This window comes from Pleurodeles waltl, chromosome 9, assembly GCF_031143425.1.
Source record: "Pleurodeles waltl isolate 20211129_DDA chromosome 9, aPleWal1.hap1.20221129, whole genome shotgun sequence".
Classification (NCBI taxonomy): domain Eukaryota; kingdom Metazoa; phylum Chordata; class Amphibia; order Caudata; family Salamandridae; genus Pleurodeles; species Pleurodeles waltl.
The window spans coordinates 1,092,772,550-1,092,797,943 of NC_090448.1; the positions used below are offsets into that span (position 1 = coordinate 1,092,772,550).

General features: G+C 43.8%; 1 protein-coding gene across 3 annotated transcripts in view; it reads right to left on the reverse strand.

The window, feature by feature from the left end:
- Window positions 1-25,394, reverse strand: part of ZNF106 (zinc finger protein 106) — a 331,145-nt gene that overhangs the window by 103,006 nt on the left and 202,745 nt on the right. For all 3 annotated transcript variants that reach the window (XM_069208786.1, XM_069208785.1, XM_069208787.1), the window contains 4 exons: window positions 19,421-19,483; window positions 18,131-18,250; window positions 17,335-17,406; window positions 7,563-7,634 (listed from right to left, as the gene is read on the reverse strand). In XM_069208786.1, coding sequence (XP_069064887.1) covers window positions 7,563-7,634; window positions 17,335-17,406; window positions 18,131-18,250; window positions 19,421-19,483 — 327 coding nt within the window. The remainder of the gene's footprint in view (window positions 1-7,562; window positions 7,635-17,334; window positions 17,407-18,130; window positions 18,251-19,420; window positions 19,484-25,394) is intronic.

Below are 25,394 nucleotides of genomic sequence, written 5' to 3' on the forward strand. Positions count from 1 at the left end.
TTGAGCGATGCTGGATTCGGGTGTCTGATCTGCTGTTTGTGTTAACAGATCTGGTCTGTTTGGTAGTTTGATACGAGGTACTACTGACAGGTCCAGTAGTGTTGTGTACCACGGTTGGCGAGCCCAGGTTGGTGCTAATAGTATTAGTTTGAGTCTGTTTTGACTCAATTTGTTTACCAGATAAGGAAAGGGGGAAAAGCGTAAGCAAATATCCCTGACCAACTCATCCATAATGCATTGCCCTTGGACTGAGGGTGTGGATACCTGGCCGCGAAGTCTTGGCATTTTGCGTTGTCTTTTGTTGCAAATAGGTCTATTTCTGGTGTTCCCCAGCGTAGAAAGTAGTTTTGTAGTACCTGGGGATGAATCTCCCATTCGTGTGTTTGTTGGTGATCTCGACTGAGATTGACGGCTATTAGGCGAATGTGATTGTGAATCGCCCATGGCGAAATCTTTTGTGCTAAGAGACACAGTTGTGATGAGTGTGTCCCCCCTTGTTTGTTTAGGTAATACATTGTTGTCAAGTTGTCTGTTTTGACAAGAATGTGTTTGTGGGCTATTAGTGGTTGAAATGCTTTCAATGCTAGAAGCACTGCTAATAGTTCTAACTAATTTATGTGCAGTTGTTTTTGGTGAACTTCCCATTGTCCCTGTATACTGTGCTGGTTGAGGTGTGCTCCCCACCCCATCATGGAAGCATCTGCTGTGATCACGTATTGTGGCACTGGGTCTTGGACTGGCTGCCCTTGGTTTAAATTTATAGGATTCCACCATTGAAGCGAGAAGTATGCCTGGCGGTCTATTAACACTAGATCTTGAAGTTGACCCTGTGCTTGTGTCCATTGTGTTGCTAGGCACTGGTGTAAGGGCCGCATGTGTAGTCTTGCGTTTGAGACAGTGGCTATGCATGAAGACATCATGCCTAGGAGTTTCATTATAAACCTCACTTGATAGTGTTGGTTTGGGTACATGTTTAAAATTACATTTTGGAAGGCTTGTACCCTTTGTGGACTTGGAGTGGCAATCCCCTTTTGTGTGTTGATTGTTGCTCCTAAGTATTGTTGTATTTGGCACGGTTGTAGATGTGATTTCTGGTAGTTTAGGGAGAACCCTAGTTTGTGTAGTGTTTCTATGACGTATTGTGTGTGTAGAAGACACTGTTGCTGAGTGCTGGTTTTTATTAACCAGTCATCTAAGTAAGGGAAAACGTGCATATGCTGTCTCCTGATGTGAGCAGCTACTACTGCAAGGCATTTTGTGAATACCCTTGGGGCTGTTGTTATGCCAAATGGTAATACTTTGAATTGGTAATGCACGCCTTGGATTACAAACCTTAAGTATTTCCTGTGTGAAGGATGTATGAGTATGTGGAAATAAGCATCCTTGAGATCTAATGTTGACATGTAGTCCTGTTGTTTGAGCAAGGGAATCACATCTTGAAGTGTCACCATGTGAAAGTGATCTGAGTTGATGTAAAGATTCAGTGTTCCGAGGTCTAATATGGGTCTCAGTGTTTTGTCCTTTTTTGGAATTAGAAAATACACGGAGCAGACACCTGTTCCTTTTTGATGGCTGGGTACTAGTTCTATTGCTTCTTTTTGTAACAATGCTTGGACTTCTAGTTGTAACAGGTCTAAGTGTTGTTTGGACATATTGTGTGGTCTTGGGGGCACATCTGGTGGCAATTGTAGGAATTCTATGCAATAACCATGTTGGATAATGGTTAGGACCCATGCGTCTGTTGTTATGTGTTCCCAGTTGTGGTAATATGTGGTAAGTCTCCCCCTACACTGGTGTTGTGTGGTGGGGGTTTGTGACATTGAAGTCAATGTTTGGTTTGTGGGGTTTTTGGGCTCTGGAATTTCCCTCTTTCTTTAGGGAACTGTCCACCTCTATATTGTCCCCGAAAACCTCCTCTTTGATACTGGCCCTGATATGTGGGTCTGACTTGTGAGGTGGAAGGCTCTGTGGTTTGGGCACGAAACCCCCCTCTAAAGTGCGGCTTCCTAAAAGTGCCTCTGCTCTGTGAGGAGTAGGGCGCGCCCACGGCTTTGGCCGTGTCCGTGTCTTTTTTCAGTCTTTCTATTGCCGTATCCACCTCCGGCCCAAACAATTGTTGTTCGTTGAAAGGCATATTCAGCACAGCCTGCTGGATTTCTGGCTTAAATCCGGAGGTCCGTAACCACGCGTGTCTACGAATGGTTATTGCCGTGTTCACTGTCCTTAGCCGACCTTATTTGGTTGTTAGAGATAGTTTGGCCCTCCTCAACAACCTGTTGGGCACGTTTCTGGAACTCTTTGGGAAGGTGTTGAATAAGATGCTGCATTTCATCCCAATGTGCCCTGTCGTATCGAGCCAGTAGAGCTTGAGAATTGGCAATCCGCCATTGATTGGCTGCCTGTGCTGCCACCCTCTTGCCTGTTGCATCGAATTTCCAACTTTCCTTGTCGGGCGGTGGCACGTCTCCTGAGGTTTGGGAGTTTGCCCTTTTCCGGGCTGCTCCCACTACCACCGAATCAGGAGTGAATTGTTGTGTGATATATACAGGGTCAGTAGGGGGAGGTTTATATTTCTTCTCCACCCTAGGCGTGATGGCTCTGCCTTTTACTGGGTCCTGAAACACTAGTTTGGCGTGTTTTAACATGCCTGGCATCATTGGCAAGCTTTGGTATTGGCTGAGAGTAGATGACAGGGTGTTGAACAAAAAGTCGTCCTCTATGGGCTCTGCGTGCGTAGCTACATTATGGAATGTAGCTGCCCTTGAAACCACCTGCATGTATGCAGTGCTGTCCTCAGGTGGTGATGGCCTTGCCGGGTAGCAATCAGGACTACTGTCTGAGACCGGTGCATCATACAAATCCCATGCATCCGGGTCATCCTGGGTCATCCCCGTGTGTGTCGGTGACTGCATCATTGGGGGTGTTGCTACCGGGGACAGATGTGGCGAATGTGATGGCGATTGCTGTGGCGAGAACCGTGGTGGTGTCTTTTCTTTAGCCACTTTCGATTTTGGCTGCCTTTCCGTTTCTTGGGATGCAAGCTTGCGCTTCATCTTTAGTGGAGGAAGAGTTCGGATTCTCCCCATGTCTTTTTGTATATGCAACCTCCTCTGGGTATGGTCTGGCTCTCCCATGCCCAGTTCTTGTTCAAATCTGTGCCCTTGTAATTGAGTTGAAAGGCCTTGTTCTTCTGTATATGAGCCTGGTTTCGGCTCAGAGGCCGCATGTTTCGGCACCAAAGTTTTTCTACAGTCTTTTTCGGCTCCGAAGAAACCTTCTGGACTTTCGGGGTGCTGGACTCTCGGTGTCGAGTTTGTTCGGAGCCGGTATCTCGACCGGAGTCGGATGTCTTCGGCTGCTGGGAGGCCTTTTTCGGAGCCGATGTTTGGTCACCGTGTTTTCGGGTTAAGCCATGGCCTGTTGGCAGTGGCGTCCCCTTGGCCTTCATTATTTTTGAGTGCGTTCTTGTCAGGACTGGTTTACTCACTGTTTGCTGCGTCTTCGGCTGCTCACTCTCGGACTCATCCGAGTCCAAATCTTGATTGTAGTATCTCTCCTCTTCTTCGACGTCAATGTGCCCGGCCGGTGTCGACGCCATCTGGAGTGTTCGAGCTCTTCGATCTCGCAGTGTTTTCTTGGATCGAAATGCCCGACAGGCCTTGCAAGTATCCTCTTTGTGTTCAGGAGACAAACACAGATTACAGACCAAGTGTTGGTCTGTATAAGGATACTTTGCATGGCAGTTGGGGGAGAAGCGGAAGGGGGTCCAGTCCATGAGGTTTGAAGATGGACGCGGTCGGGCCGACCAGGCCCCGCTGAAGAGTGGAAGCCCCGAAGGGCTGCCAGAACGCTTCTTTCTTCGGTGTCGATGTGCTAGCACTAACTCGGTACCGAGCGCAAACAATACTGTCTAATTTTCCGATAACTATCTAACTTTTCCGAACCGAAATACAGAGCAAAGAGGAACACGTCCGAACCCGATGGCGGAAAGAAAACAATCTAAGATGGAGTCAACGCCCGTGCTCAATGGAGCCGAAAGGGAGGAGTCCCTCGGTCTTGTGACTCGAAAAGAATTCTTCGAAGAAAAACAACTTGTAACACTCCGAGCCCAACACTAGATGGCAGGATAATGCACAGCATGCGTATCTGCAGCTACGCATTGTACAGGGTGAGCAGAGGCAGTTTCTTACAACATCTGCATCAGAATTCAAATCCCAAACCTTTAGGGGACAATTTGCCTAGTCACTGTCAAAATAAAACAAATTCAAAGGCGAGCATCAAGAAGAGCTACAGACATATTGTAAGGAAATGCCTCCTTGGCATGGTTGCCCCCTGACTTTTTGCCTTTGCTGATGCTATGTTTACAATTGAAAGTGTGCTGAGGCCTGCTAACCAGGCCCCAGCACCAGTGTTCTTTCCCTAACCTGTACTTTTGTATCCACAATTGGCAGACCCTGGCATCCAGATAAGTCCCTTGTAACTGGTACTTCTAGTACCAAGGGCCCTGATGCCAAGGAAGGTCTCTAAGGGCTGCAGCATGTCTTATGCCACCCTGGAGACCTCTCACTCAGCACAGACACACTGCTTGCCAGCTTGTGTGTGCTAGTGAGAACAAAACGAGTAAGTCGACATGGCACTCCCTTCAGGGTGCCATGCCAGCCTCTCACTGCCTATGCAAGTATAGGTCAGTCACCCCTCTAGCAGGCCTTACAGCCCTAAGGCAGGGTGCACTATACCATAGGTGAGGGTACCAGTGCATGAGCATGGTACCCCTACAGTGTCTAAACAAAACCTTATACATTGTAAGTGCAGGGTAGCCATAAGAGTATATGGTCTGGGAGTCTGTCAAACACGAACTCCACAGCACCATAATGGCTACACTGAAAACTGGGAAGTTTGGTATCAAACTTCTCAGCACAATAAATGCACACTGATGCCAGTGTACATTTTATTGCAAAATACACCCCAGAGGGCACCTTAGAGGTGCCCCCTGAAACTTAACCGACTGTCTGTGTAGGCTGACTAGTTCCAGCAGCCTGCCACACTAGAGACATGTTGCTGGCCTCATGGGGAGAGTGCCTTTGTCACTCTGAGGCCAGTAACAAAGCCTGCACTGGGTGGAGATGCTAACACCTCCCCCAGGCAGGAGCTGTAACACCTGGCGGTGAGCCTCAAAGGCTCACCCCTTTGTCACAGCCCAGCAGGGCACTCCAGCTTAGTGGAGTTGCCCGCCCCCTCCGGCCACGGCCCCCACTTTTGGCGGCAAGGCTGGAGGGAACAAAGAAAGCAACAAGGAGGAGTCACTGGCCAGTCAGGACAGCCCCTAAGGTGTCCTGAGCTGAGGTGACTCTAACTTTTAGAAATCCTCCATCTTGCAGATGGAGGATTCCCCCAATAGGGTTAGGATTGTGTCCCCCTCCCCTTGGGAGGAGGCACAAAGAGGGTGTACCCACCCTCAGGGCTAGTAGCCATTGGCTACTAACCCCCTAGACCTAAACACGCCCTTAAATTTAGTATTTAAGGGCTACCCTGAACCCTAGAAAATTAGATTCCTGCAACAACAAGAAGAAGGACTGCCTAGCTGAAAACCCCTGCAGAGGAAGACCAGAAGACAACAACTGCCTTGGCTCCAGAAACTCACCGGCCTGTCTCCTGCCTTCCAAAGAACTCTGCTCCAGCGACGCCTTCCAAAGGGACCAGCGACCTCTGAATCCTGAGGACTGCCCTGCTTCGACGACGACAAGAAACTCCCGAGGACAGCGGACCTGCTCCAAAAAGACTGCAACTTTGTTTCAAGAAGCAGCTTTAAAGAACCCTGCAACTCCCCACAAGAAGCGTGAGACTTGCAACACTGCACCCGGCGACCCCGACTCGGCTGGTGGAGAACCAACACCTCAGGGAGGACCCCCGGACTACTCTACGACTGTGAGTACCAAAACCTGTCCCCCCTGAGCCCCCACAGCGCCGCCTGCAGAGGGAATCCCGAGGCTTCCCCTGACCGCGACTCTCTGAAACCTAAGTCCCGACGCCTGGAAAAGACCCTGCACCCGCAGCCCCCAGGATCTGAAGGACCGGACTTTCACTGGAGAAGTGACCCCCAGGAGTCCCTCTCCCTTGCCCAAGTGGAGGTTTCCCCGAGGAAGCCCTCCCTTGCCTGCCTGCAGCGCTGAAGAGATCCCTTGATCTCTCATAGACTAACATTGAAAACCCGACGCTTGTTTCTACACTGCACCCGGCCGCCCCCGCGCTGCTGAGGGTGAAATTTCTGTGTGGGCTTGTGTCCCCCCCGGTGCCCTACAAAACCCCCCTGGTCTGCCCTCCGAAGACGCGGGTACTTACCTGCAAGCAGACCGGAACCGGGGCACCCCCTTCTCTCCATTCTAGCCTATGCGTTTTGGGCACCACTTTGAACTCTGCACCTGACCGGCCCTGAGCTGCTGGTGTGGTAACTTTGGGGTTGCTCTGAACCCCCAACGGTGGGCTACCTTGGACCAAGAACTGAACCCTGTAAGTGTCTTACTTACCTGGTAAAACTAACAAAAACTTACCTCCCCCAGGAACTGTGAAAATTGCACTAAGTGTCCACTTTTAAAGTAGCTATTTGTGAATAACTTGAAAAGTATACATGCAATTGAAATGATTCAAAGTTCCTAATGTACTTACCTGCAATACCTTTCAAACAAGATATTACATGTTAAATTTGAACCTGTGGTTCTTAAAATAAACTAAGAAAAGATATTTTTCTATACAAAACCTATTGGCTGGATTTGTCTCTGAGTGTTTGTACCTCATTTATTGTCTATGTGTATGTACAACAAATGCTTAACACTAATCCTTGGATAAGCCTACTGCTCGACCACACTACCACAAAATAGAGCATTAGTATTATCTCTTTTTACCACTATTTTACCTCTAAGGGGAACCCTTGGACTCTGTGCATGCTATTCCTTACTTTGAAATAGCACATACAGAGCCAACTTCCTACACATATGGATAGGGCCCAGCAAATAAGGAACTAGGGCCAGCTGGCACATTATAGGTCCTGATGCTGTCACACCCTGGGCAGGTGGAGTCACCGCTGAAGTCTCATGATGCCACCGTGTAATGCTGGAGAGCTACTGCTGGATAATGTTTCTGGAACCAGTCTGGTGTGTGGATACTATGTTGGTGAGTCTGCAGGAAGATGTTTCCATCAGAAAAACAGAAAATAAAAGTTCTAGGTTTCTATGTTTTAATATATGTTGACAGGAATCTCTTTCCATACAACATATGCAAGTTTAAGATATAATGACAATATCTTAGCAGAAGTCATCAATCTCAAACAACATTCATTCACACATGTATGCATTTTTAGCATTTCTAAAGCCGGAACCTAGCTGTACAGGAAGCCAAAGTGGGGATACATAGGTGGGGCGGTGACAGAGGAAAGAGGCAAAGTGAGTGGAAAGGGGTGCGAAGTCAGCCTATCGGAAGTACTGTTCTTTGAAGAGGCAAATATTTAAGTTCTTTCTCAATAACATGAAGTATGATACCAGATTAAAAAATTATAATTTTCAATTTACCCAGCAGCGATAATTCTGCAAGAGGTTTAGACGTACGGCTTGGATGCTGCCATCATAACAACCTGTGTAGATCTAAAACAGAAGAAAAACAGGAATAATTACAATTAGGACACTAAGCAAATGCAATGAAACTATTGCTTAGACTACATGATTTAGAACTTCTCCTGTCTCTCTCTTAATAATTTAGAATTTATTGTCATCACAGGACGAGCTCAACAGATTTGATATCTATGTAAGTGATGTTTCTGCTTTCCTTCGTAGCCCACAAAGTATGTTCCAATATTAACTTCTCACCTTCCACCAACTTATTTCCAGATGCAATTTTAAAGGAAAAAATATAAACTAGTATATTCGTGCAAGCTGATGAAGAAAGTAGTGGAAGACCCAATTCTCTGAGTGTGAACCACAAAGCTCTCTATAGTAGTTTGATACCTTTGACTAGGCTATGTAATTAGAAATTCCTCTATGACAGCAATTCTATTTTGCTGCCATCATACAAGCACCTGTTTAGTAAGCAAATCTGACTACTGGAGTGTTGTGTGTTTGATCAACCCTGTCCTGAACTGGCTTCTACATTTTAACTGGAGACTGAACAATCTGAACTTCCTTGGCGTGGGGCACTGTTCATTGATTTATTTATTTTTTCAATAGATATGTGACTTGCGTTCTGGCTGTGTCCACTTCATTTTTTTTTAAACATGTCTTTATTGAACATGGTATAACACAATCCAGTCCAGATATCACATATGGTTACACTGACAGAGCAGTATTTAGATGCAGAGTGTTAGAAATCGGGTCTCTAGTTGGCAGAGGTTTGCACTCTGTCCAAGTAGGGACCACAATCCTAGTCAGGGCAAGTAAGATACACACTAAAAGTTTACCTATGCTCACCGTCTGGTAGCTTGGCACAGAGCAGTCAGGCTAAACTAAAGAAGCAACGTGTAAAGTATGTGTGCACACACACAGTGATACAGCACAAAAGGACTCCACACCAGTTTAGAAAAACAACCAATATTTATCTCTCAAAGAAGATCAAAACGACAAACATCCAACATACACAAGCCAAGTTATGAATTTTTAAGATTAAAGCAAAATGCAGTGCTTAGAAGACAATAGCTCCCACCCAGAGCTATTTTCTCGTGATGGTTTGGGGCAAATCCAAAAGTTCAGTCCGACTGTGATGGAACGCGGGCCAGGAACAGGAGTCATCAAGACCCGCTGACAGTACCTTTGTTGCGTCAAGGCTCACTGAAGATACGTTGATCCAAGGAGGGGATGCATCGTGCTTGCAGGCGATGCATCATTTCCTGATCCGGCAGCGTTGTAGAGGCATCGATGTCCAGAAGCGATGAGTACTGGTTCCAATGCGTCAGTGCTGCGTCGGCCAAGCCGGGGCTGCGTTGTAAGTCAGGGTTGTTGTGTCGCACAGTCAGTGAGCAGTGCCCGAGGCTTCAGTCCAGGCAGTGGCAAATTGGTGGTTCTGCAGCAGGATGTGTTGGTTCCAAGTGACTCAGCGGTGTTGTTGCGTGAGCTCTTGTGTTGCAGCACTACACTCACTGCCAACAGCCCAGAACTGGAATTGGTACCACTTGGCAGAGCAGGACCGTCAGCAGAGGAGTCCAGGTGGTGGTAGCAAGATGCGTGTGAAGTCTCTGATGTCCTTGATGCTTCAGAAACAGGAGGCAAGCTCAGTCAGGGCCTTGCAGAAACTTTAGATTGCAGGAGGTAGAGAGTTAATCCAGTCCTCTCACAGCCAGGAAAGAAGTATCAGGCAGCAGGCCAACACAGAAGACCAAACCGCAAAGAGGTATTCCCTTCTGACAACAATGAAAGCCTTCTTTCTGGTAGAATGCTCTCAGGCCTGAAGTGTTCCCCATGTATGGTGTCAGAGGGCCAGTTCTTATCCCCAAATGTGTCTTTGAAGTGGGGGAGACTTCAAAGAGTGGTTGTGAAGTGCCCCAGTTCCCTTTCAGCCCAGTCCTGTCTGCCAAGTTGTCTGTGGGGGTTTATCAGTCCTTTGTGTGTGGTCAGGACACTACCCTTTGAAGTATGAGTGAGAGCCCCTCCACCCTTCCTGCCCAGGAAGACTCACCGGTATGCAGATGGAATGCAGAGGAAGTGGAGTGTCCTGTGTTTTACAGATGCAGCTGTCACCTAAACCTTACACAGACCAGACGTGGATTGGAGGCAGGCTAAGGCACTGAATGGTTAAAGTAAGAAAATGGCAACTTCCTAAAAGTGGCATTTTCAGACCTGCAATTTGAAAACCACCTCTACTAAAAGATGTGTTTTAAAATTGTGGTCCAGAGACACCAAACTCATTTTTTCCATCTTTTCCCAATTGGAAATTACACTTAAACGACCCCAAACTAGCCTATGGGAGATATAGTCCTTGCAATAGTGACCAAGTGAACAACAAATTCAAGAGTTTTTCACTACATGAACATTTTAAACTGAAAAGTACATGTCCAACTCTTTAAATACACTGCACCCTGCTCATAGGGGCTAACCAGGGCCGACCTTAGGGGTGTCTTACATGTAATGGGTACACTTGCCAGGTCGAACTGGCAGTTCAATATGCACACACAGGCTCTGCAGAAGCAGGCCTGAGGCATGTTTGAAAGGCTGCTTTAGTGGGTGGCACAACCAGTGCTGCAGGTCCACTAGTAGCATTTGACTTACAGGCCTGGGCACACACCGTGCACTTTACTAGGGACTTACTAGTAAATCGAATATGCCAACCATGGAGAAGGCAATGTTACCATGTTTTAGACATACACACATGCACTTTAGCACTGGATAGCAGTGGTAAAGTGCGCAGAATCAGAAAGCCAACAAAAACAATGGCAAAAAAAAAGAAGGGGAGGAAGGCAAAAAGTCTGGAGATGACCCTTCAGAAAAGGGACATTTCCAACACAGAGCATATCGTAAATATGTGAAAAGATAAGTAATAAGGACGACTGTGAGGAATCTTCCCAATATAGTGGTGGCTGAGTGGCTCGACCAAGTCCCCATACTTGGCTTACAATGCATGCACTCCATGTCCCTTCCGTGGTTGACTGGTGGTCTGTCTGCCCATGGAGACATCCCCTAAATCAATAATGGCAGTGAAACAGTAACCATAACAAAATAATAAAAACAAGAAGCCAGAAACACCAACAACAATGCCAGCAGCATTACAGCAGCACATCACACCCATTCCGTCACACTCTGAATCAATCCTGGTAAGGGAGGGTGGGGGTTCAGCAGCAGGGAAAGTCAATGCCACGTAACAATATGCCTACCGGTGGGGGAGAGCCAATGTGCATAAGGATAGTCAGTCTGCAAATCCATCAGGGATAAAAGCACATGCGAGCACTCCATCGGAACTAGCCTCCCCAGCAATGCACCAAGTGCTGATAGGTCTGGGGGCTGCAGACTTTCAGTGGATTCCATCAGGTTTGAGGGAGTCTCTTCATCCAAATGCTCCAGCGTAATGCCCCACTTTTCCAGGTCCCTCCCAGCATATTCATCAGTGCACACTATTCTCAACCTGCGCTCCTCTGCCACCCCCAATTTGCGCATATCTGCAAGCCACTTGCTTTCCTCTGGTGTGCCGGGTCGGGTCCAGCGAATGGCAATGCGGCATTTGGGCAGCACCAGTCGCAGCACGATGAATCTATTATTCATCTTGGTTCCCTGTTTGGGAGTCAGGAGGACTCCCAATAGGCAGTGTTTGATCGATACGTCCAATAGGCCCGAGTGGTCCACTGGAATACCGATAATATTTCAGGCCAGAATTCCTGCCGCTTGCAACACTCCCAAGTCATATGAAAGAACCCTGCTGCCTCCACCCCATACCTGGGACACACTGCTGGCAGCATTGCATCAATTCTATGTAGCCGTTGTAGCATTAGGTATGTGCGGTGAAGATAGTGGAATTGTGTAAGTTTGACGTGCGTGTTACTGGCCACCTCCTTGAACTATCCCTCTGTGAGTGGCTCAGGTAAATCACACGTCCACCTTTCATGGACTCCCGACATGTCCGTCCGACAGTAGGCTTTCAGGGTCTTATTTTAATGGGAGATCAAGCCCCTCGAGGAGCCCGGCCAGCAGCAGATGGAGTGTTCGGGATTCCTCCAGTTCTGCCTGATGCCAATCCAAACCTCACCTCTGTGTGGGAGATCTTGGTGTGTTGTAGGAACAGATCACTGGCGGTGATACAGCCTACCTCGTACCATTGAGTCAGATCCATCACTGATTGGATCTGTTGGATGCATGGAAGCCACATGAGGGGCAGCTGCCTAGCGTACGGGGCCTGTTGCAGCACGTGACTGCTTGCTCCGAAACCTCTGCCACTTGGCAAACAATGAATGGGTAACCATCTGGGAATCCACATCCACAGATAAAGTATCGAGGAAGGTTCGCATCAGCTCCCCACTCTGCCAGCAATGCCTTTTTCTTGTATGCAGCAGTCCGGCATAGTAGTACATTTAGAGATATAGCAAACCAAGGCCTCAAAAACTGGTGTCTAATTTCAGAATCTCTGGTTTCACCCTGCACCTTTTACCGGTCCAAACCAGGGACACCAGTAGACAATTTAGTTTAGTGAAGGTAGCCACAGGTATTCTGCAAAGTGAGGATTGCAGCACAGAGCCAGCACCGCAGTAGTATCATCCAACTCAGAGCCACTCAGCCCATCACAGACCAAGGTAGTCAATTCCAAAAGTTGATGGATGGCTCGAGGTTTACAAGCAACTTTCCCATGTTCAGTCAGTAGTTGGCCTCTGGGGTGTGAGCCACCTGTATGCCCAGATACTAGAAATGATCACACACCCAGTGCAGCTTAAGCTCAGGAAGAGACTCCCAAGGTGTATGTGCCAGGGTTGTCAGGGGAAACACCATTGATTTCTGACGATTGACTCTCAATCAGTCCAAATTCAGTAATAATGTCAAACAGTTCCTGCTCCAGACTCCCCGGGTGGGTAACATAGAGGAGTGATTCGTCAGCATGCAGAGAGACTGCGTGTGAACGTCCCCTCACTATTATGCCCCAGCAGGCCATGCCCAGACGCAATCGAATCACCTACAGCTCTATGGGCAAGGCAAACAGGAGTGATGATAGCGGGCATCCCTGCCTTGTGCTGCGTTCACTCTGTGCTACATTCAACTCAACACAGCATTCCAAGCTCAGCGTTGCGGAACCATTCCACAGCCCAGGAATATTTTCAATCAAAGATACAGTTGCTTGCAACAGCGGGTATATCAACAAATATTTTTTTTTTAACGTTTTGCCAGTTGACAAGTCTGCAAATCAACTGAAAATTTTGTTGGTTTGGCCAAGGAAGTCTGAAGAGGTACAACGTAATCCAGGCAATACCTATCCTATCTCAGGTGTCAAGAGGGGAAAACAACTGTCGAATTTTGAAAGGGCAGGTTAGAACTATAGGTATGAGATGAATTCTGTTTAGCAATTTAATGATTCTACCAATATTTTTTTCATTTGGCAGTATGCAAACCATTTCATTTGGCAGTATGCAAACTGTTCGCAGTAGAATGGTTTGAGGATTTTTTGGAGTCTGTAGTAAGTTGGAGCCACTTACCTGGCGGGTAGCGCTGACACTACTGGATACCAAGCCATCCACAATACTTCAATTAATCATTGCATGGAAAACTATGTAACTTCAAAAGGTAAACAAATGGTATAGATCTGAGATGCCTCTTAAAATAAACAGAGCCACAGACAGATTGACATGAGAGCTATTTTGGTAGATCATCCATACCACCGAAGCAAAACTGAAGGTCTAGAAGGCCAAAATCCACAAAACGCCAGAATCCTCCTTTACCTTGAGAATACCTTCACTCCCCAGGATTACTAAAGACATTTCCTCCATTTTTTGTAAAACTCTTCTCTCATTAAAGGAAGCTAGCATCAGTGCCTCACCTCAGCTGTACATTCCCTTGTATTTTAGCAACAAGATATACATGAAGAGGGAAAACACTGAGCAGGCTGGCAGAAGAGCTAATGTTACAGCAAGACAGGAGGCTACCATTATGCATTAACTTTTATTCACCACTTCCAAGCAGAACACTCAGTCCATAAAAAGAACAACATTCAACATTGCCAGTCAATACAATGTAACAAGTGATTAGACTCATGACTCAAGACTCCTCAATTAAGTGCCTAAGAAGAGCCTGCCTTGTAAATTTAACCTTTATCAATAGTTTGATCTTTTCTGGCTAAGTACTCAGGATAATTTAAACAAGCAATAAGCTGCTAAGGAAACTTCCCCCCCCCCCCCGCCCAATTCCTAACAGGCCTAACAGCTATAGCTTTGGTAAATCTACTTGTCCAACTTCAACTTTTTAAATTTTTTTTAGGAGGATAATGAATTGCACTTTTACAGGGCTGGATTTAGGCTCAGCTCAAGTAATACATTTGCAGTAGAGGATCTATGGGGGATAGAAGATCACACCAGTATCAGTGCACAGGTGATTTCAGCAGCATTTGGAGTAGGTGACCATACAATTCTATTGCACATCCTGGAAACAAGGGTTTGGTGGCATGAACTTACCATGGATTCAGTCCTTTCCGTCTGGGGAGTCAACCAAGTATATATTCCTTTGAGTTAATCAACCACACAACCACTCTCCTACATAGGGACTGAGGGACTTGTCCTTTATAGAACAATTTCTTTGTGGAACCTCCAGCTGATGTTTTGAAGTCTTGGGGGTTGAATTTGTATTTGTGCTGATAACATAAAAATTCAGTTTCACCTTATTAATATCAGGCTAGGAAAGAACTGGTTACGAGCAATGCCTCCAAAATGCCCATATTTATGCAGCCTTTTTCAAACTGAACGGGAGTATTTCTGATTCGTTGAGCCACAGCCAACTAGACCTATAGCTAGATTTTGCTGAGATTTTGACCAACAGCATGGAAAAGGACTCCAATAAACAGATAGTGATTAAGAAAAATGGCTAGTGTTGTTATGAAAAATGTAAAACATTTGCCTTTCCTTCCCATTTTCTCAATAAAATATTGGTCGGAAATTTAGTGTTCAGTACCCAGAGAAACAAGTGATGTATCACTGCTTGTAAGACAAATTCACATTAAGAGTTTATATTTGTTAAAAACAAACTATCTTCAACATAACTTGCAGCGAGTATTAGTCAGCACATTTTCCAGTTTTATATTATCAGAAACTCAAATCTTATACCCCATACCAGAACTTTGCATAATGCGCCCCCACCCCTATCCTTTGGCTGGATCTCAGACTTACCCATTACAACACCCTAACACACTGCAGCACATATAACATGGTCACTAGGTTGAATGCCCCTCTTTAGCAAGTGTTCACAAAGTGGGCCCTTATATCCTCAGTATGTAATCTGGGGTCGCCACCTTCATGTATTCCTCTTCAAATCCATGACATCCAGTAAACTCAAGCAACCAATCTCATAACTAAAGGCCTGTTTCTGTACCAGGACATTGCAATGTAGTGTTCACAATTAGTAAAGCCAACAGTTCTTGGTATCAGTTCTTCAGTCTAAGATACAATCTTACATGCAATGTCCTCCAAGAGCAATCCAACACAGAGGCAATTACAGGACAAGTGTTTGAAGACAGCTTAAGCAGCTTCGCACAAGTACTTCACCTATTGAGATACATTCTAAGCAGCCGTTTTGGAGGGTAATAAACCTGAGTTAGGTACTTAAAAAGCAACAATTTAAGCTCATAGTTGTGGGATATCAGTTTAAGTTTGCGTTGCTATTGGTCATCAACATGTGGGGTCTCAGCTGCTGTCTCCCATTATGCCCTACGCTTATTATTTGCATTACTGATAGTTCTTAGCAACCTTCTGTACAAGGTTGACATGAGGTTCCCCCTCAATTGTATTCATTGTAGCACACCCTATTGCTAATCCGCAATTTGGCTCGTACAGGAAATTCAAGAGACAGCCATCAATTTGTGTATTACTCTAGAATACAGAAATTTGTCTAAAGTTTCTTGTACAGACGTCTTTTTTTAAAATGGCCAATGTTAAGAATCGATTGCCCTCAAAGAAGTCACCCATCCAATTAATATTAATTTTCATCATAAGTATGGTACCCTAATTCAAATGTTATCGTTGGCTCCAGCATAGGTATAGCAGATTAAGCTATTTTAACTCACAGTCTGCTAGTCAGCTCCTTTAATGCTCACCCGACCACGCTCTAACTGTTGGGATTATGCCCAGTACAATTCCTGCAACCTCAATCGAGCAAGCTACATCTCTTTCCATCTGCTCATGTGGTTGTATCGAATGCACAGCAAACCAGTGAGAGTGATTATGAGCCTATGCAATCAACCAGTAACTATTGGAGTCAAGCAGCACCGGGTCACCCTGGTCACAGGGACCTAAGATTAAGAGTTAGGAGTGAAAGAAGACAGAGTGTGGGAGTAACAAAAGGGGACCTCTGGAAAATGTCAGCTGCAAGTTAACTGCATTAATCCTCGCAAGGGAGTGATTCCCACTTATAAAAGGGAATTGCAGCACACCTCCTACAAAGACTTATTAGAGAGAACACTGCAACCACTCGTCCTCGACCGATGAATCAACAGCACACCCCATCTCAGGCAACTCCACTGGCTCCCTGTACAGAAGAGATGCTAATTCAAACTGCTGACCCACGCACAAAAAGCTCTATAAAACCAAGGACCTCCCTACCTTAACCAGTTCCAACCGGCGAGAAGACTTCGCTCTACCTCCCTATAACCGCCCATACTCCCCACATCTACAGAAGCAGAAGTGAAGGATGCTCCTTCTTCCACATCACAGCAAAGACCAGTAACAGCCTATCCTCGTGCAACCCCGGCCCATCGCCTCACTGCTGGAGTTCTAAAAGGTCATCAAGACCTGTCTGTTCGAATAAGCCTCTGGGACCTGCAAGTTCCTGGTTCCCCTATCGGGAGATTAGCCATGCTTTACAGATCAGTGGTGCAAAGATGAATCTCTCTAATGAAAGCCTTTTTTTAAAATAATATCTATATTATGCCTGCAAGATGGTTTAACAAGTTAAGTGCTCACTACTGTAACCTGCTGGGATCAGAGGTTGTTAAATAGAGCATCTTTAATTGACTTTAAGTACAGCTGTTATTTATATGACTTAGAACCTGCAATAACTGTGCTATAAGTTGATTCATTTAAAAAAAAAAAAACGAAAGATCTAGTATAAGGCTGAACCCACAGGACAAACTGACCGACTGGACAGGTCTCTGAACAAATGTGAGCAAAGGAGATTAGCAAAACTAGATGAGAGAAAGATTTAGCACATATCATTTGTTGCTTCATAACACCAACTGATTGGTACCACATGTGTTATGAGGAAGAAGCCAAATAACCAAAGAGTGAGGAAAGTATAAGTGGATAACAAAAAAGCCGTTCTACAGCATGAAGACTTTGCTAAAAGGTGCAAAGAATGAGTTGATATAAGAAAGACTGTCAAGAAAGTGGGCATGAAATCTAATGAGCCACAGGATAAGGGGATACAACTATGATGCAAGAACTGGTGTAGGGCAGAGGACAAGTGAAGGATGGAATTTCCTCTTACCCCACAGGTTTAGCATAAAAATAGTCAAACATTTGGACATTTAGTAAGGCACATTTAATTTTCCATTGTACGACAGATGACATTCTGTAACCCCTTACAACCACCTGCCTCCCAATTCCTTAAACAACAGCAATGAGTAAGTGGAGTCATGCCATATATTTAACAATTCTTCAGTTTATTAAACAGAAGGAAAAATTACCATGCTCTTGTGGATGGTCATACACATGATCATGTCTTTGTGTCCTCCGTAGACTTGCAAGCGATCATGAGACTTACGTTAACATATAAAAAATGAAAGTAACAGAAGAGTTACATTTTTTAGCACAAACATAAGATATTTCTTACAGACACCATCTAGAACTATAATTTTTATGTGAACATTTCCAACACTTCTCTTTTACTCAACTAACAGTTTTCCATCACCTTTGTCACTTTCATTTAGAATCTCAAAATATTTACTAATGCACTAACCTGCAGAGTTGGACTATATAGCAGTGATTCTTGTCTATACAAATGCTTTTTCTATGTTTGTCCTATGAAGGAAAATTTCACACAGTTGAATTTTTGACATTTCCTAAAGTCTTGGAACCGTCTGAATAACATTAGTTTCCCACTGTTCTATTATACCACCATATCAATGGAGCTGTCATTATAACTTGTTTCTTCCATCCAGATATTATTCTTTCAAGTAAGTGGAAAACATTAAATTGTCACAGCTGACACTGACTATGGTATTAATATTTGCAAAGCATACTCCTTGAACTTAACCTGTTCTTGAGGCAATTGAGTTAAAGAACCTTCTGTAGACATAAAGAAATGTCACACTAAGAGAAGCAGAGGGAAGGCATGCACAATGAGGTTACACTCTGATACTAAGCTACAGATGTCCTAGGTTCAATACATCAAATAGGTTTTGAAATCTTGAAGATAATTCATACTTATCTGGGTGAATCTCAGTTCAAATATTTTTCCTTATAACAGCACTTGATCCTTACCTGAAGCTCATAGACACGAACAAATTTATCCAAGGACGCTGTAACCATAACTTTCCCCAAGATGTTTACCACGGTAACTGCATGATTATGACCTTTATAGATCCGTACAAGCTCACCAGTCTGTCAAGGGACAAAGAAAAGTGTTGGAAATGGACACTACGAGAGTGGCAGAACTTGAAGCATCTAATATCAAATAAAATGCTATAATTTTGTTATTTCAAACAGGGTGATACATGGAAAAAACTTGGTGTAAACTTTGCAGTCAGACTTTCAAGATACCCTTTCCTCAAACAAAATTAAACACATCAAGTAAAGAGGGAACTCAAGATGGAAATTCTGCAGTATCTGACCAAGAAAAAAATACATTACATTCCACACTGCTTACAAAGTTTGACTCTGACTTAACTCCAGTACACAAAGAAGGAATGTTAGGGATCACCTTGGGCTTGTCGCTATCATTCCTCCCTGAGGAGCAAATGGCATTGACCACTTCAATATCCACACATTCAGTAACAGCATTTGACTCATAGTACTTGTTTGCATGTATTGAAATGTCTCTAAGCAATTATTGAAAAAGCTTTACCACAGTTCAAACCTAACATGACAAGTCAATTTTATGGCTAAAGTAACCAGACCATGTAAAAGCTTCTCAGGAGGTATATTAATTCGTGGGTGTTTAATCCCATCAAATTCACAACTTTTGAACTATTCATCCATGGTATGAAATACTGCTAGCACTTTCGTTTCCAGGGACAAGTCAGCTTGAAGGAATCTCAAAGTCAGATGCTGCAGGACCTCAGCTCAATAAGGCTAGGGCCACCAGTACTTACATTTTTCAGGACATGACCCTTCTTCTCACTTGTGAAAAATCAGTCAAAAATGCCTCTTTGCAAATGCACTTGGTCAGGCCAGTTCCTCTTAAATATACTTGCTTGCCCTCTTCCAGTGGGAGGATCACACATGTGTAGAATGTGTTTCAGATGGCAGATTGAGGGGTTTTTCTCCACCACTTTCCATGAAAATTAGTTTCAAGCTTCACAGTTATCCTACTCTAACAAGTTCAGTTGTTACAGAAACTCTGCCCAACACAAGTAAAGAATAAATAGTTATTTTGTAAGACTGGAGACAGTGTTTGGTAGAGTGGCTGTAGAATCAGCAACTACTTCGTTTTTAATTTACTTTGTAAGCAAAATGAATACACAATATTTTGTGCTCCTTTCCTTGTAATGAGTGCTTTGAAAATGATTTACAATTTCTTATGCCATTAACAGTATGTAAAGATAAACTTACATGTATGTTGTGGGCATGGACAGATTGGTCACTGGATCCACTGAACACCAGATCGTTTACAACCTTACCAAAAGAAAAGAAATACATTTAGAAAAAGAAACGTAAATAAAGATTGCCAGAGGGTACTAAAGCATGATCTAATTACTGAAACCAGGAGAGCAAGGGCTGAACCCTTCTCTCCAAGCTTTGAAAGACAGCAGATCTCTGCCACCCTAAACATTTCTCCAAACTACATCCCTACTCTTTTACTCCCCCTTCATGAAAATGTATGCAGACAATTCCAGCATAGAGTTCATCTCTGGATAATGCCACACCACTTTTACACCATATAACAAATCTACTGAGCCATATCTAAAACATGGTGACTGATGTAACTGGTGAGAGTGTTAAGAGCAATTCAAGGCATTTTGTATATGTTTAATAAAGAAAATCACCAATAGTCTGACACACAGACTGCAGAAAGAGCAGAATGCCTCAACTTTTACTTTTTAAGAACATGAGTATGACCACGCCTAATGGAGCAAGCCAGTCGTAACACGTCACACAAATGCAAATTCATAGGTAACCTTGGAATGATAACTCAAATGACATGAGACCACATTTCCACAATGAAAACTTTCATGGGAATATAAATAGGAAGGCAAGCAAGGCAAAAATAAATCGAAAGGCTAGGTACACCTCAACAGGTAGATGAATCCCATTACACAAAATCCTTAAATTTCAGGTGTCAATCAGCCTTAAGTTATAACAGTTTCATGCACTTTACTTCACATACATGTTTTCATCATATCTGTTCTTGTGCTGCCATTGAGGCCATTAAAGTCATTCACCCATCTCAAACGATCTCCAAACACTCTTCGTCACCTCCCCTGTCCCTCACCCACAAAGAAGACAATTTAACTACTGGTAAGCACCCTCTCAAACAAGAAAACAGTGATATTCCAGTCACAGCTGTGGGTGATGTAGTAAGAGTCCATAGTATCTCCTTCATGGCGGTTTTCACTAAAGTCACACCACCAATCTTTGGATTAGCGTTAATACAATGCAGCTCTGATGCTTTACTCCTACACTGCTAAAACAATTCCCCCATGCCCTTTGACCCAAATTGTGCCTGTGAATGGATCTGATGAAGTGCCAACATGTAAAACTTCTCTTACTTTATATATTTATTCGCTGTTCTTGGGTTGGGAATGGATAATGTCGGTCCCTTCTATTGCACCAGAAAGTAACCGGAGTAAATTCTCTTTCCTTTTCAGGAATGAGGGACCAATTTTACTGTTTTTTTAAAGAAAAGAGCTGACCTGCAGTATAAGTAACTCTAAATGATATTGAGATGTTTTCGTAGGAGGGACAAATTGAGGAGATGTTTTAAATTTCAGAGAATAGCCATTTTGCTCAATACTCAACATCCGTCTGTCTTTCGTTATTTTTGTTTCACTCCCTCAGATAATTGCAGGAGCTTTCCTAGTTAACAGAAGAGGAGGAAGTGGAGAATCTCTGCTTGGCAGACTTTCCTGCACAGCTGGTGTTTGATGGCCGACCTTTTGCAGACTTCTGAGGCTGGCAGAACTTTTAATGCTGATGCTGTAGGTTTTGTAGTCACTGAGGGACTTCAACCATCTTTTGGTGGGAATCTCTATTGTACGGTGTGTACTGATGTACTCTCTTTTTCTTGAGGCCTACAGTTTTTAGTGTCTCCAATTCAGCTTTCAGATGCTGCATTTTGAACTGCAGATTTAAAATCCTCGGTTGTGTCTCCGGTGTCAAGCCGGCAACCTGTAGCCATGATGAGCAACAAAGAGCCATGCTATCACGGTAGCCTTGAGCCCCAAATGAACAGAGCCAGCAGCAGTTATTAGTACTTCATTGGAGACCATCATCCCTTGTTGTAACCCCTCGGAAAAGTCCTGTCTGCCTTTTCAAGTCAGTTTCTCCTGGAAACGTTGGAGAATATCCACGTGGGTTCCATTATAAGACATGATTACATCAGGATCTATTATAACACGTGATTATAGCAGTAGCACTCGAGGTTCTTGTCAACTGTGGATGTGCCACAGAATTTTTCCACAAAGATTTTCTTACTTTCTTTTGGAGGAGGTACATTAGTATAATATATATGTAATATGTACATCAATCCATCCCTCCTTCCTTCTGGCGATAGCCAGTACATAGTTAATGATTGGACGTAATTCACATAGACTAAGCATTTGTTGTTTTGCCAATAACTTTGTCGCTGTTTAACAATTTGTTAAAAAAAAAAAAATCAAAAGTAGGGTACAACTCTTCAGCTGCAGTCTGGAACGTTTTGGGGAGATTTGTCATACAGGGGCCAAGAAAAAGGTGATGGGGTCCCAAAACGCGTTTTTCCCATGCAATTTCCCGTAGGGATTTTAGACAAGACTGCAGCCTGAACCGTTGGACGGAATTAAACCAAATTTTACAGAAAAGTAGACCTTGGTTCAGAAAGTGTACTTTTTTGTAATTTGCTGTAAATCCGTTCAGTAATTTTGGAGTTAATAAAGGACAAAGAAATATAGATATCAAGGGATGCGGATACTTTGTAGATCCACTCGAGGGGGATAGGCAGCTACCGGGGAAAAGCAAGGCTCTGATTGGCTGGCTGCAACCGGACTGGAAAATTGCTCACTTGGGCCAGTGGAATGGACAAAGGGGAGAAAAAACATAAGAGGTCAGGATACAGGTATCCTGAACCTATAGGACACATGGTGGGTGTCCTCAGGGACCCCTCATTGGCAAAGGACTTCCAATTTATTTTTTATTTTTTTTGGGCTGAACCGCTGATCCATCGCAACCCCCAGTGTAAATCTGTAATGGATGGGAAAGCTAAAAAACAAGCATTCACATAAGAAACCCCTGCGCGATGCGCAGTGTGGGATTGGGTGCATGCTGAGGGGTTGGCTGCAGGGCCTGGCTGAGGCGGTAGTTGTATTAATATAAGTAATTATAGATTACTTTATGTTAAAAAAAAAACATAGACATTTTCTGAGAACACCAAAGGTTACAGTGACATTATAGTTAGCTGAAGAAACTATAACTTATGCAGTTAAGCAACTTTAGGCCACAAGTTAAAGTTTTTTTAACACGTATAACTATAACTGCTGAACTTCTATGTTTTTGTATGGGTAAAACATCAACCGAACTATAACGTCCCGGTAACCTTTGGTTCTCTCAGTGTATGGAAAATGTCACTTACCCAGTTTACATCTGTTCGTGGCATGGGACGCTGCAGATTCACATGCTGTGCATTATCCTGCCATCTAGTGTTGGGCTCGGAGTGTTACAAGTTGTTTTTCTTCAAAGAAGTCTTTTCGAGTCACATGACCGAGGGACTCCTCCCTTTCGGCTCCATTGCGCATGGGCGTCGACTCCATCTTAGATTGTTTTCCCCGCAGAGGGTGAGGTAGGAGTTGTGAGTATACTATGTGTGCCCATGCAATGGAGTAGGTATGTATGTACATAATGTGTATTAAAATAATGTTTATTTATAATTTTCATTCAACTAATAACGGCTACAGGCTCCCGGGGAGGTGGAGGGCGCATGTGAATCTGCAGCGTCCCATGCCACGAACAGATGTACACTGGGTAAGTGACATTTTCCGTTCGGTGGCATGTGTAGCTGCAGATACACATGCTGTGCGTAGACTAATAAGCAGTAATCTCCCCAAAATGCGGTGGCTTAGCCTGTAGGAGTTGAAGTTGTCTGAAATAATGTTCTTAATACAGCCTGTCCTACTGTGGCTTGTTGCGTTGCTAACACATCTACACAGTAATGCTTAGTAAATGTATGAGGCGTAGACCAGGTGGCTGCCTTACAAATTTCCGTCATAGGTATATTCCCAAGAAAAGCCATTGTGGTGCCTTTTTTCCTAGTGGAATGCGCTCTTGGTGTAATAGGTAGATCTCTTTTTGCTTTAATATAGCAAGTTTAGATACATTTAACTATTCATCTGGCGATGCCTTTTTTGGATATAGGATTACCTGCATGAGGTTTTTGTAAGGCTACAAACAATTGTTTTGTTTTACAAAATTGTTTTGTTCTATCAATGTAATACATAAGGGCTCTCTTTATGTCTAATGTATGTAAGGCTCTTTCGGCTACTGAGTCTGGTTGCGGAAAGAAGACTGGGAGTTCCACTGTTTGGTTTAGGTGGAATGGTGATATGACCTTTGGTAGGAATTTTGTATTTATACGGAGAACCACTTTATGTTTATGTATTTGTATAAAAGGTTCTTGAATAGTAAATGCTTGTATTTCACTTACTCTTCTAAGTGATGTGATAGCTATTAGAAAGGCTACTTTCCAAGTTAAATATTGAATCTCACAAGAGTGTATGGGTTCGAATGGTGGTCCCATAAGTCATGTTAATACAATATTAAGGTTCCACAAAGGTACTGGTGGTGTCCTTGGGTTATGATTCTTTTTAGTCCCTCCATAAATGCTTTGATGACAGGGATTCTAAAAAGCGATGTTGTATGTGTAATCTGCAGATAGGCAGATATTGCAGTGAGATGTATTTTAATGGAAGAGAATGCTAGATTAGACTTTTGTAAGTGTAATAAGTAGCTTACAATGTCCCTTGTGGAAGCATGTAGTGGTTACATCTGATTACTGTGGCAGTAGTAAACAAATCTTTTCCATTTGTTTGTGCAACAATGTCTTGTCGTAGGTTTTCTAGCTTGTTTAAGGACCTCAATACATTCTTATGTAAGGTTTAAATGTCCAAATTCTAAGACTTCAGGAGCCAGATTGCTAGATTGAGCGATGCTGGATTCGGGTGTCTGATCTGTTGTTTGCGTTGTGTTAACAGGTCTGGTCTTTTTGGTAATTTGATGTGAGGTACTACTGATAAGTCCAACAGTGTTGTGTACCACGGTTGGCGAGCCCAGGTTGGTGCTATAAGTATTAGTTTGAGTTTGGTTTGACTTAGTTTGTTTACCAGATAAGAAATGAGTAGGAGAGGGGGAAAAGTGTAAGCAAATATCCCTGACCAACTGATCCATAACGCATTGCCCTTGGATTGAGGGTGTAGGTACCTGGACGCGAAGTTTTGTCATTTTGCGTTTTCTTTTGTTGCGAATAGGTCTATTTTTGGTGTTCCCCAGCGTAGGAAGTGATCCTGTAGGATCTGGGGATAAATTTCCCATTTGTGAGTTTGCTGGTGATCTCGACTGAGATTGTCGGCTAACTGGTTCTGAATGCCTGGGATGTATTGTGCTATCAGGCGAATGCGATTGTGAATTGCCCAATGCCACATTTTTTGTGCTAAGAGGCACAGTTGTGACGAGTGTGTCCCTCCTTGTTTGTTGAGATAATACATTGTTGTAGGTTTTGACAAGAATGTGTTTGTGGGCTTCTAGTGGTTGAAATGCTTTTAATACTAGAACACTGTGTAGGAAGTTTGCTCTGTATGCACTATTTCCAAGTAAGGAATAGTATGCACATAGTCCAAGGGTTCCCCTTAGAGGTAAGATAGTGACAAAAAGAGATAATACCAATGCTCTATTTTGTGGTAGTGTGGTCGAGCAGTAGGCGTATCAAAGGAGTAGTGTTAAGCATTTGTTGTACAAACACCCAGGCAATAAATGAGGAACACACACTCAGAGACAATTCCAGGCCAATAGGTTTTTGTATAGAAAAATATATTTTCTTAGTTTATTTTAAGAACCACAGGTTCAAATTTTACATGTAATATCTCATTTGAAAGGTATTGCAGGTAAGTACTTTAGGAACTTTGAATAATCACACTAGCATATATACTTTTGAAATAAAACACATATAGCTATTTTAAAACTAGACAGTGCAATTTTCAACAGTTCCTGGGGGAGGTAAGTTATTGTTAGTTCTTGCAGGTAAGTAAACCACCTACGGGGTTCAGATTTGGGTCCAAGGTAGCCCACCGTTGGGGGTTCAGAGCAACCCCAAAGTTACCACACCAGCAGCTCAGGGCCGGTC